The sequence below is a fragment of the Micropterus dolomieu genome, unplaced genomic scaffold, assembly GCF_021292245.1.
Source record: "Micropterus dolomieu isolate WLL.071019.BEF.003 ecotype Adirondacks unplaced genomic scaffold, ASM2129224v1 contig_14347, whole genome shotgun sequence".
Taxonomy (NCBI): domain Eukaryota; kingdom Metazoa; phylum Chordata; class Actinopteri; order Centrarchiformes; family Centrarchidae; genus Micropterus; species Micropterus dolomieu.
In genome coordinates this window covers 1-13,820 of record NW_025743333.1, presented here as the reverse complement: position 1 = coordinate 13,820, position 13,820 = coordinate 1, and the positions used below count along the sequence as shown (strand labels likewise).

General features: G+C 42.4%; 1 protein-coding gene across 1 annotated transcript; it reads right to left on the bottom strand.

Annotated features, from left to right (window-relative positions):
- Positions 1-596: 596 nt before the first annotated feature.
- Positions 597-11,042, bottom strand: exo1 (exonuclease 1; the record flags this gene model as incomplete). The annotated part of the gene is made up of 13 exons (XM_046042937.1): positions 10,889-11,042; positions 9,135-9,331; positions 7,372-7,491; positions 6,754-6,877; positions 5,583-5,720; positions 4,996-5,208; positions 3,967-4,154; positions 3,712-3,814; positions 3,405-3,609; positions 2,746-2,932; positions 1,777-2,311; positions 1,511-1,600; positions 597-793 (listed from the first exon to the last, which is right to left on the bottom strand). Coding segments are annotated over exons 2-13 (2,261 nt in total), but the record flags the coding sequence as incomplete, so codon positions are not given.
- Positions 11,043-13,820: the final 2,778 nt, after the last annotated feature.

Below are 13,820 nucleotides of genomic sequence, written 5' to 3'. Positions count from 1 at the left end.
TTGGCGTAAACAGAATGAGAACATGGATCCATCATGCCTTGTTACCACTGTGCAGGCTGGTGGTGGTGGTGTAATGGTGTGGGGGATGTTTTCTTGGCACACTTTAGGCCCCTTGGTGCCAATTGGGCATGGTTTAAATGCCACGGCCTACCTGAGCATTGTTTCTGACCACGTCCATCCCTTTATGGCCACCATGTACCCATCCTCTGATGGCTACTTCCAGCAGGATAATGCACCATGTCACAAAGCTCCAATCATTTCAAATTGGTTTCTTGAACATGACAATGAGTTCACTGTACTAAAATGGCCCCCACAGTCACCAGATCTCAACCCAATAGAGCATCTTTGGGATGCGGTGGAACGGGAGCTTCGTGCCCTGAATGTGCATCCCACAAATCTCCATCAACTGCAAGATGCTATCCTATCAATATGGGCCAACATTTCTAAAGAATGCTTTCAGCACCTTGTTGAATCAACGCCACGTAGAATTAAGGCAGTTCTGAAGGCGAAAGGGGGTCAAACACAGTATTAGTATGGTGTTCCTAATAATCCTTTAGGTGAGTTTATATATATATATATATATATATATGACATACGTTTTGAAGCTGAAGTTCTTCCAGAGACTGCTGATGGTGGCCTGGACACCAGGGTTGTTCTCGTTATTAGGGGAGGAGGTTTTCTTCCCAGAACCCCCAGACTTTTTCCTCAGTCCACTGGCCCTGGCTGGGCCCAACGTTCGCACCGTTGCAGCTTGACCCTGGCTTCTGGACTTCGGCTTTGACAGGCCTGAAACCTGGTGAGAACCCATGTACAGGAGACAAGATTCATTATTTCTAAATTGTGAAGTGAATAACAAAAATCCAAGGGTGAGATAAGAAAATGAATACCAGTCCCATGTCTGTGTTAAGTACAGAGCTGGAGTCCTAGTTAGCCTAGCTTAGCATACAGACTGGGAGCAGGGGTAAACAGCTAGCCTGGCTCTGTCCAAAGTTGAAAAATACACCTACCAACAGCTCTGAAGCTTACTGATCACTGTCTTGTATTTCCTGTAGTGTAAATGAGAACAGCTAAATCGTAAATTCAGCATTAAAGTGTTGGTGATGACAGAGAGCAGGAAGGGACAGAACTTTTAACTGCCCAAGACTCCCTTCCTCCCTCTTATTTTCTTTATTTTCTCTTTTTGTTTTAGATCCTGACTCCAGCTCTGTACATAACACACAGACATGAGATTGATATCCTTCTCACCTTGACAAAAAGCCAGTATTCTCTGATTCCAGTTTCTTAACGTGAATATTTTCTGGTTTCTCTGCTCCTCTTTGAGGGTAAATTGAATCTCTTTGGGTTGGGGACATTATCTTGGGCTTTGGGAAACACTGATCAACATTTTCCACAATTTTCTTCTGATTTTATAGACCAAACAACTAATCAATTAATGGAGAAAATAGTCGACAGATTAATCAACAATGAAAATAATCGTTGGTTGCAGCTCTAAACTCAGGCACAAACCCACCTTTGACCTCAGCATGCCAGGTTTCTTATCTACCTCTGCTGAGTGTGTGGGACTCTGCTCTGGCTTAGAATCTTTGCTTGAACTCATTTCCTGAGGAGGCACATGAAAGTCATAGGTAAAAACACAAAGCCATGCAACAAAAATAGCTTTCTGCACACCCACCCATGAGCCATGAAACTCTGCTGATGATGTATGTGTGAAGGCTGACCAAACAAAGAGGGACGTACACACATTTACACAGGCAGTGGATATTTGTATGAACGTACAGAGACAGCATCCTCCTGGTAGTAGGAGGAGGCGAAGCTGTAGGTGGGGGTTTCCTCTTTGTGGCAGGAAGTGAGGTAAGGCTGGGACTGGGAGAAGTAGGCGCTGTCCTGGGATGGAGGGGAGTCTGGAAGGTCCTCTGTGTCATCTGGGTTTCCATCAGTTGGGGAGTCTCCAGGCGATCTGTGGGTTTGTGTGGGTGAGGAAAAACTCTCCTTCTTATACTGAAACTGCTGCAGGGCAGCCAGGCCTGTGGAATCAGGTGTTCTCGATTGTGCAGTGGAGGTGGAGTTGCCTGACCAGGGAAACAGCCTGAGACGATGACTGGCTGAAGTGGGAGATGGGGTGCTTTGTGATGGAGGCGGGCTGGGGGTGTCTACAGATGGAACATCAGGACTATCACTGTCATTGGTCTGGGTGCTGGGAGAGCTGTCCTGGGTGTGACTCATAGCCCTGGGCTCCACGGCATGAAGGATATCCTCGTGAGCAGACTCTTTAGTCCTCAGACTGGCTGCTGAACCAGAACTGCTGAAGAATCTACATGTAACAACAAACACAACCCCATCAAGACATTCTCCAGTACAGTGTTATCTTTACTTCATGCTAAACATGCATGCCCCCTGGTTTAAAGGAATACTTTGCTTTGGATGGATATCTATCTCATGTCTGTGAGTCCAGTAAGGAGCTGTAGATGTTATTAGGTTAGCTTAGCATAAAGACTGAAAGCAGGGAGGAACTTGTTCTAACTCTAATTAACACTTTGTACCTTGTTTGTTTAATCCATTCAAAAATGTAAAAATTTTTTGGTCATGTGCTGGAACTATTTTGTGATACAGTATATCCATCCACGCAGTACTTTTGTGCTGTGTCTCCGGCTACAAGTTTTGGTGTCTGTACAGGCAGATGATACCAAACCTGGCAACCTCACACACGCACACTAGATGGATATGGTTGAATCCCTGGGATGTTACCTGCTGCATGTGGCCTGGCCATCCTCCTCAGCCTCCTGGTTCCTCCTCTGCAGCAGGGTGGCAAAGCAGTTGCGTGGCCGGGGCTGACTGGTTAGTGTCGGCTTGTCTGGCTGCCGATCTGTCCTGGACCGCTTTTGACTGGAGGGTGAGTACTGCTGCAGCACGTCCTGGTCTGATATAGTAGAGTCTATTGGGAAAAAAAGACAAGTACAGTCCACATGTCATGCAGTGTCTATGCACTGCTGCTCATATTTATTTGTTCTATTATATCTATTCTGCTTTGTAGTAGCTGCCACAGTGAGTCACTTTCCTTAAAAAGGGCCAATTACAGTACCTGCAGATCATTTTATTTACTTTGCAAAGAAGCACAGAGAATCGGATGAACCCGTAATGAGCAATATTTATCACCAATCCTTCATCAGCACAAACTGCAGCTGCAGCTCAGTTTGTTGAGTATTGTTGATTTCTGTGATCAAATCTTATTAGTATTTTTCCATTTCACTTTTGCATTTTCTCTGAGGTTTTTTTGGTTTGATCAGATCAGCCATCATTAACCAATCAGACGTGTGTGCTGTAGTGGATCTGTTTACTGAGAGGATAAATTTGGTATATCAGCATAACTAAGCATGCAAAACTCTAAACACAGGGTTACAGCTGACCTTCTCTTGGTCGCTTCACCTGCAGCTCTCTGCAGGGCAGCCTCAGACTGTCCAGGCTGATGACTCTCTCCTTCCCCCTGGTGGAGGGAGGCCTGTCTGGGGAGGAGGCAGGCTGAGGCAGGGCTGGCTTAAAGACTCCACTCCAGATACTGGGCCCCATAGGGGTTGGCGAGTCATTCCAACTGCGACTGCGGGTTTTAGAAGGCTGAAAAGACATTTGCAAAGTTACTCTTAACTAAATGTGACACTTCATTTTGATCACCAGGGCTCCTTTAACTGAAATTAAAACTAAATTGTAATCTGATACCCGTGGAAGGGCTTTGTCTGGGCTGAAGTCGTCTATCCTCTCCAAGGTATTGATGTCAAGGTTTCCCAAGGCCATCTGCAAACCTTTGTCATCTCCTAGATTACTGAATTCAACATCATCAAGGAGAGCATTTTGTGCAAGTAATGGAGAGGAACTTCCAACTTCCCATTTCCCATTTCTAAAGCAAATATAACCAAGAGTGACACTAAATCATTTCAATTATTTACAAAGGTGTGATTCAGGGCAGGAGGATACAGTCCAGCGTAGCTCAGGGTGGCCGGGTCGATGTGCTCTGGGTACGGGTGGAGCGGTAAAACCTTCCTCCGGACAGGATCAAACACCAGCTGGTAGAGGAAGGTGTTATTGGCTGTGATGAATCCTTCAATGTACTCTTCAGGAACGACTAGGTTCATCTTCAGGTACTGGCCCATCTTTCTGATCACCTGCCGTGGAAACAAGAGCTTCCAGATAACAGTCTGCCACAGGAGCACTGCTGCAGGGCTTTACCAACACTCATTTTCATGCTAGTATTGGAATTGGTTTGATTACTACTGATTCACATTCTGTATACATTTGCTGAATATCAAAACAACTCAGTGGTTAGTTTTTCACCTACACTGCATATTGTTACACTTGCTTAGTTTGTACTTTCTACAGTTAGTACCATTATGTTGTGCAATTCTTATTGTGTAATTGGAATAGTTTAATCATAAATGTCATTCATTAGTCTAATTAATTGTGTCATAATATTATGAACAATGATTAATAGGTGGTGTAAATAATAGACAGGTTAAGCAGAGTATTTGAGCACTTCTTCTTTGTTGAAACATTGTATTCCACTGTATGGTTCTTTTTTATTTGACTTATTCGAGTCATTTGGATTCAATGTTTTGTTCATAAATAAGTTTGGAAATAAAATATTTATTTGAAGGTAATCTTTGTGATGTGTGCCAAGCAGTGGTAGAGTAGAGAAGAGTCCTACATCTGACAGAATAATCTTGGGATGAGGTTGAGAGCTCAGGAAAAAGACCTTGAGTTAAGATTATTTTGCCAAACTATTTCCAAAGTCAAGAACCAATTTTCACGCAAGTCAGTTACTTATGAATTCAACATTTCATTTCCCAGAGGACAAATGCTTTCCTCAGAAGCAAGTCTGCTGTGCACCCTAAGTAGCCATGTTAATCCATCTTTCTAAAAAATTTGGCGCCTTTAGAATCCCAACTTCATCAGTAGTTACCTTTCTAAATGCATGCTCCAGCTTCACTGTCACACCATCTGTCTCACCTTGAGGATATCGGGGTCTTTGGCCAGCCGCAGCAGCTTGCAGGCCTTGCCTAGGCCGATGCCGTGCAGGGAGGCCAGATAATCGCAGCCAGATATGATGCACATGTAGCGAAACTTCTCCTCTGTGAAAACGTTCCCCAGAGAGCGACAGCGGCCCAGGTTACTCTGATCTATCTCCAGGCCGTTGCCCTGCTTGTCCATTTTGAGGATCACCTGCATTGTTGTGAAAGATGAGTTTATGAGTTGGTCGCAATGTATGAGCAGCAGTCCATGAGGCCATTTCTTAAAGGCTATGCTTTCTTTTGTCTGAACGCATGGTTTGCTACAAATACGACAAACAAGTGTTTGGTTTTTTTAGCACTGACTAAGCACTTCTGATCTGTCAGTCTATTGTTTCTCTCTCTCACTAGTTAGCCAACTTCCTTGTTGTTCTTACCACAGCTTATAAAGTAAGCACAGTAACCATTCTCTGCAAAATCTTATCTTACGTGGTTTGGACGCCAACAGCTAATAACAGGCACCCATCAGGTTTCCTTTACGTGTTTACATACGTAAGCAGCTGCACATGCAGCCCCTGGGTCTAGTACCTTTTTGCAGCCAAACGCCAGCAGGTCAGAGTCTTCTGTGATGACAGCCTGGGCCAAACCACATTTAGTGAGGTAAGCTAACTGAGCATCAGCTTCATATGGAGCGACAACACAGTCCACCCGTCTCGCCCTTGCAGCCTGGTTTTAAAAACAAACAAACAAACATTTCCTACATAACTTCACCAATATGCATCACTGCTGAATGAAGAATGAAATTAAGTTACACAGAAAAAGACAAAGGTATTTGTGGGGTTCAAATGACCAAATTAAGGATTTCTATAGCTGTTTGTATGTCACATGCAACTTGGAAGAGATACTGGAGGGCCTGTACTGGGTTTTGGTGTGTGAACACTGCTAACTGCAAATATTGTCAAATTTTCATTCTGTGTGATGGTGAAGGTCCCGTTTGCTTCTCTGCGGAGCTCCATTCAAACTTGCAGGTTTCCCCATTTCCTTTGCTTTACCTTCCATTCACCTTAACATAAATAACCACAACATAAAGCCAGTGGTGAAGAACGCTGTTAGAATTCAATTTAATGTAGGCATCCTTTTTACTGTGTTTTTTTAGCTATGTCCTACAACAATAAACCATCTAAAAACCCATAAACATATATGCCCAGCATTTAAATCATGGTTGACAACAAGTAAAACTATCTGCCCATCAGGAAACTCTGTAAATCACAAAAAGTTGAGGCAGAGCAGCCGGAGGACATCAGAGGGAAAACCAGAAAAAGTTTACCTTTCTTACCTACCTTGTTCATCATCTGTGATGTGAAAATGTCAGATTTCCGCATACAAAGTCATACAAAGTAAGACTGTGTCATAGTTCAGTAATACAATCTTAGTGTGCCTCTCCTGCCACATCGGTGCAGCTAACAGACTTTGCCTCGCGCTGCTCCCAGTTTCCATTCCCATTCTTTACTTCCATCATGGTTAGCTTGGTGATAAGGTCATTTTGAAAACACTCGGTTTGTAAAGTTCACAGCCTGCCATGCTGTCGTTCCTGCATTGCTCTGCGTACAATGATGCAGAAAAGTGCAGTGATTCAACTGACAAAATGAGTTGACTCGGTCTTCTCGACCCATAACTCGTATGACTTTTCGGGGCCAGCCCTAGAATTGAGGCACTGGTATAATTTACTTCAGCCTGGCAGGAAATGGGAAGTCCATACCTTAATAAGGTTGTGGGCCATGGCTGGGGTGATGTTAACACAGCGAGTAAAACAGTCTCTGGCTTCAGACACTTTGCCTTCGCGTAGTAGCTGTCTGCCTTTCTGAAGGTTCGCTTCTCTGCGCCTGAAAGACACATGAATGAAATTGAATTAATAATAGAACACTATGTTGTTGGCTGACCTGTCTACAGATATGTACATTCCTCTCTGCACCTTCACTCAAACAATGTTGCACTGTTGCTTTTTTTGGAATGCAGTCCTTCAAATAAAACAACCTTTGTCTGAGTGTGTGTGTTTATGACACACAGTGAATGAAATGTGCGAACATTTGTCAGGCTCTGTGATCAATGCCTTGGTGATCACTTGCATGTGTGCTTACAGTTTCAGTTTCTGACTCGCTGACAGCTGATAGAGGTGCAGGATGATGGCTTTCAGAGAGAAAATGTACAAACTTGTGCACAAATAACAAAACCTGCCAACATAACCATATTCAAGTAGATTTCCCTTTAGAAAGTACTTTAAGACTTGTGAGGTCGTCAGTGATAGGCAATCCAGGATGTGTATGTGTTGTGCATCCATACACTCACATTCACACTCACAACCAAGGTAAATACTCACTCTCTACGAGCCTTTTCCACCTCTCGTTTTGAAGGCAGATTGCGTCCATCAAACACCAGAATTGGTTTGACGCTGAAGGACAACAGCATGTCCACAAATTTCATACAGTACCACACATACCTGGGAATGGACAAATTAAAAATGCCGATATCAGTTCTGGACATTCAACTTTCATTACAAGAAGATTACAAAGTAAATATTAAAGCTGCAAACAGCGATGAACGGGCCCTCGCACCTTCACACACAACGCTCTGCACAAAGGAGTTAAACAGCACTTCCTGTGTCCCCTATATGGCGCTACAGAACACCGGTCCGGCCCCGAAGCAACCTCCATGTGGCCCAGCACATAATATGATAATATGACACATGAAAATCAAAATTTATGAAAGTAGCTAAAGAGTGAGCTATATCATTTCTTTCTCCTCTTTGTTGAGTTTCACATGCTCTGACCCGATCACTGCCAATCAAGGCTCAACACTTAACTGTCCGACCTGCAGCCTCTCCTCTCTGTGTCTCTGCAAAGTGCCTCCACTCCACACACATCCACGCGGAAACTGAGCGAAGTCAGCCAGCTGATCAGTGGACATTACATAACTACGCTTTTTAAGTAGGCTGCGTGGTGCAATAAAAACTTCACGAGTAAAAAGGCGATACTTCACCACCACACCCGTTTAAAAAGCATAAACACGCAAAACGCGATGTTTTAATCTGCTCAGTCTCTCATCCACCAGCTGTGTTTCGGTTTTACACAAGCACAGCGCTAGTTCAGCTAACAACTTATTCTCTGTCTTTAGTAACTGTTTAGCTTAGTTTGCCAGTACATTAAAATATGGCACATTATAAACTCAGCTGAGGGGGACAGGTTTTTCTTCTGTTCTTTCTAAACTTCACTCAGTATGTTGATGTCAGGAATAGGACTGATTTAACTGACATTTTAGATTTGTCTCCAGAGAGATATTAGTGACCTTTCTGTTGTGAATCCTGTTGCTGCTCTAGAAACAAACATTTAATTAATAAAAGATATTAAATTCTTTTTTCAAATAAATTTTTTTTTAAAGGCAATTATTTAGGAATAAATAGGACTGATAAGAGCATTGATAAAGAACCGAACCAGTACAAGTGTGTCAAACTCTTGAGAAAATGTCCAGCCCATCTTTGTGTCTTGGTTTTAAAATCCAGCCTAATTGAAATTGTAATTGAATAGCCCTGCAGTACATCAAGTGTGGACAACCCACTGAAAATTACATGTAAATGAGGACTGCCAGGTGGTACAACAACTATCACTCCTAACTTGTAATTTCCGGTTGCAAATAGGTGGCACAATCATCCTGACGGTAGGTGCACGGTAGTTGTGCTGCTGTGATACAGCATTTCAATTTGCAGAGCTTTGCAGAGCTTGCTTTGTCTAAAACACTCCCAAACTTTAGACGCTTGTAAGCTGTAAGTTCAGCTGCAGCTTGTTCTCCGGGGGATCCCTGCTTAGACCAGGGGTAGCAATTCATTGCAACACACAGACGAACCTTATGCAATTAAACGTATTTCATGAACGATGACGACGTTGAATTGTCCCAGCCCTAGATCTGCTACAAAAAGTTTGTGCAACTGGGTAAAACGGAGTGCAGGGCTCCTTTGTTAAAATTTTGAAGGGGGCGCCAATGCGCGAGGCCACTTCTGATATGTGTGCAAAGTTTCGTGAGTTTGAACACCTTTTTAAACGTACTTTTGAACACATCTTTTTTAGAATGATAGAAGTGCTTGCTTACTGATCAGTTGGTTCTCCTTTAGCAAGCTTCTCAGCACAGGAAAAAGCTCCTTTATGCAACCAACAGTATGTGTCCACAGCCACAGTCTGGCCTTTGTATTTTTTCACGTTCATGGGCTCTGCTGCATCTTTGATGAACTGCAGCAGTCCAGAGATTCCCATTTTCAGCTGCTGATCTGAAACCCACTGACCTTGAAACTGTAAAAGAATCAGGAAAGTACAAATGAAAACAGCTGGGGAAAGATAAATCCACCACCCAGAATGCTCACTGCTGAGAACATAATATGAAAGATGAAAGTGTCTTCGAAACCACACATCTTCACAAGCAAATAAATCATTCTGGCATTTTACTCTTCATAAACACATGGTTGGTATTGTTCTACACTAAAGTAAGAAGGGTCATGGTCAAGTTACTGCTTTCAAATAAGTCGCCAGGAAAACAGAAACCCTGTCACTTCAGATGCAACAGGCTCTCTCCCTTCATATTTGCACATGCTATGTGTGGCCATTTTACTGATGATGGGCTTATAATGTGGCTGACAGGCCTGATCATCATGGCAAAGAGCACAGATGTGAAAGACTAGTTTTGCTGGGCTTTTTAATTCTTGCCATCTAGGCCTTGACAGTGGAGAACAGAAGGTTCCTGGCCAGATTCAAACTGAAGTCACCATAATCCCTAGGCCCCCCAATGACTTTCTCTTAACTGTAATTAATTATTGACCTCCTGTTAATGCCAAACCATAACAACAACATTCACATGTTTCCAGTGACTGAATCTATCGCATATTAACTTGTAATTTGCAGAGAAACTAGGTTTGACTATTGATTCCTCATATTTAGAGGCAAATACACAAATATACACAAGGTCATCACCCTCTCCAATTCATAGTTAATACATGGAATAACACAACTACATATAGAATATAAATATTTTCTGGTGCCGTTAGCGCCTGGTTTAGATAATTAATTTTTGTACACACAATAAAAAAGGTTCAAACACTTCTGTATTTCAAACACATATGTGATTATATGCATTTTTTCTATGAGCCAGAAGTTCATTTGAACCGTTAGCTGGGTGGAAATCGTTAATAATTGGAGCGCTTATCTGCCTCTGGAGGCGCTGTAACTTCTAACCAACAGATTCTGGTCAGGATCACGATACAAATAACTACGTGATCCTTTATTTCTGCTTGATGGCAGTGAACCTTAGACCTAACTTAAACGAAGATGCAGCTGTCAGATGGAGACGGGATCCTGTCAAAACTCTGAACCGAATTAACGTTAAATGCTATAACTTGTATATTTATACCTCGTCAGCCTGCATCTGTGCGCCGAATTGAGCACAAAACCTCAAAGACGAAGAGTTGTGTTATAAAACTTGCGTATGTTTGTTAATAAGCAGGTAACGTTTTTAATAGTAACTCTAACGTTAGAGTAACCCTGCAGAACGTGAGGGAGCGCCCCCGTGTCCGCTGTTACACCTGTGACATTAACGTTACTGTACTAGGTGCAGTTCAGTTTTTTGGTTCTTAAATGATTATAGCTAACGTTAATCGTTGAAACTGAATTGGAATGGAGCCGTTTATTTTACGAAGTAAATGAACGTTACTAAGGTCAGCTGAACAAAATGGACCGTTTCTTCGCTCTCATAACGTTAACACGTTAACGTTGCAGTAAGTCAGAGGTTACTTAACGTTACACTGACCAGGCAGACGCAGAAATGTTAACTTCAGAAAATTCAGAGTTTAAACTTACTTCTTTCCTGCTCCCTTTCTCCGCACATACGGGCAGCTGGACTGGCAGAAGATTGAGTTTAGTTTTAGCGGCAAAACAAGCGATTCAGTATGAGCTGCTGCTATTGGCCAGCTGGACCGGAAATGAGGGACTGACGGGAAAAGGGGATGCGCTCCAAAACTTGACCGTTACAACACGTTAACGTGGTGTTTACGTTGTTAATGTAATGTGTTACCCCAGGTTTCTCGGTACAATTCAGTCTCAAGAAAAACTGTTTAATAAAGCATCTCCCACACTAGCTGCCGTCATTTGATCATCAGCTGATGGGGATTACAGACTGTGATGGAGATTCAACGCACTCCTGCTGCCTCATGTGTCACACAGCTCGATTCCCCGCCCTCGCCTCTGAAATGCGGCACGCCGGTGTTTATGCCGAGTGCACAGAAGGGCCTGCGCCCAGCCAATGCAGGAACCATCTGGGGCGAGTCCAATCTCAAAACATGTTGCACCGGTTTGCAACTTTTTCAGATTGAACGACATGTTCCCTTGCAACGTTGTGGTTCCGCAACGGGCTTCGGTGTAGGCTGTTTGGTGAGCGTGTCACAGGTGTTACCCAATCAGCTGCGACAAGTTAGTAAACACAATGGTGTTAAAAAGGCAGGGAAATGCAGTGCGCTTGCGTACACAACAGTGTGTTCGAGGCACCACCGTTTCCGTTTTGTCGGTGCTGAACTGCGCTGAACTCGCCCTGAGGGCTGTTTCAGATATCCTGGCTGAATTAAGCCGTTACTCGGTTTCACGAAAGAAGTAGCTCATAAATTACCATGGCGATTTATTCTGTGCCGCTAGCCTGCTCCAGACCAGGCTAACAGCCAGGCTTAGTTAATCCTGGTCCCTTATTTGTTCAGTCAGCGGTCACACTGATCAGAAAACAATGTCTTTTTTTCAGTTATTCCATGTTCTGATGTATGTGTTATGCATATTTTTCATTAGCCTGCATTAAATAGCAGTTTGTGGTTCGCGTGCACCATACTTCGCACACAATGAGCATCAGCGAGTGGGTTTATGGAATGAAAGCACATGTAAAGAAAAATTATAAATAAAAGAAAAAGTGTCACGGGCATAGCAATAAAACAGCGAAAGAAAGTGTGGCAGACAATAGTGGACCGACTGAATGCGTGAATAGCTAAAAATATCACTGCTCTAAACTGAAACTCATAATTGTAATGTTATATTGTGCCTTGAAAGTGAGCACCGGAAGTTATGTCACTCAAGAAATGTATGGTACACACACTATATACACACACACACACACACACACACACACACACACACGCACGCATATGTGTGTGTGTGTGTATATATATGTGTATATATATGCACTTTTTGTAGTTGCTGGATTTCCAGTTTCCTCAGTAGGCTTACCTCTTTTTAGCTCCACATCTAAGTCCTGCAAGGGTTTTTATTGATATTTTATTTTGTTAAATTTTTCTAGTGTGTGTGGTTCAGACATCTGACAGTTTGTAAAACACTTATCAATTAGCACAGCAGGAACTGTTCACCTGTGGATGTCCTAATACTTACTACATTGGCAGACTGGCTGTCAGACTATAGGACTACAGCCTCAGGGTCAAGTTACAAATATGATACAGTATAATACGAGCACCACATCACTGACTTATTATCCATATTGACTAAACAAGTACACCATTTTAAGGCCTGCTATATATATACACTTTTTAAAAGCATTTGTTAAAAATATTGCTTGCAATAAAAACTGTTAAATAACTGAAAATGCTTTAAGAAAGGTTTATTTGCATAATAAGAAAACATGCAATGCAATCTAAACAGAAAGAACAAATGTGCATTATCCAAAAAAAGTAACTTAAGCTAAAAGAACAAGCTGCCGATGACTGCATTTTATTTTTATATTTTCAACGGTCACCCGCCAGCTGAATTTTGTGTTTCCTTTTTATATAAATAAAGAAATTTCCAAAAAATTGGTGCAGAATATTTCTCCATATGTCAGATATGACGCCACCAGACTCCCCACTCATATATCTCCGCATTGAATATTACTTCAAAATAGGGTTAAATGGTGAAAAGGTGTATCGTCAAACCTCTAATCTGAGCCCCTATGTCCCCAATACTTTTTCAACACAAAGTTACTTTATATACACACACACACACACACACAGGTGCTGGTCATATAATTAGAATATCATCAAAAAATTGATTTATTTAAGTAATTCCATTCAAAAAGTGAAACTTGTATAATGGATACATTCATTCCACACAGACTGATATATTTCAAGTTTTCATTCCTTTAAATTTTGATGATTATAACTGACAACTAATGAAAACCCCAAATTCAGTATCTCAGAAAATTTGAATATTGTGAAAAGGTTCAATATTGAAGAGACCTGGTGCCACACTCTAATCAGCTAATTAACTCAAAACACCTGCAAAGGCCTTTAAATGGTCTCTCAGTCTAGTTCTGTAGGCTACACAATCATGGGGAAGACCGCTGACTTGACAGCTGTCCAAAAGATGACCGTTTACACCTTGCACAAGGAGGGCAAGACACAAAAGGTCATTGCTAAAGAAGCTGGCTGTTCACAGAGCTCTGTGTCCAAGCACATTAATAGAGAGGCGAAGGGAAGGAAAAGATGTGGTAGAAAAAATTGTACAAGCAACAGGGATAACCACACCCCGGAGAGGATTGTGAAACAAAACCCATTCAAAAATGTGGGGGAGATTCACAAAGAGTGGACTGCAGCTGGAGTCAGTGCTTCAAGAACCACCACACACAGACGTATGGAAGACATGGGTTTCAGCTGTCGCATTCCTTGTGTCAAGCCACTCTTGAACAAGACACAGCGTCAGAAGCATCTCGCTTGGGCTAAAGACAAAAAGGACTGGACTGCTGCTGAGTGGTCCAAAGTTATGTTCT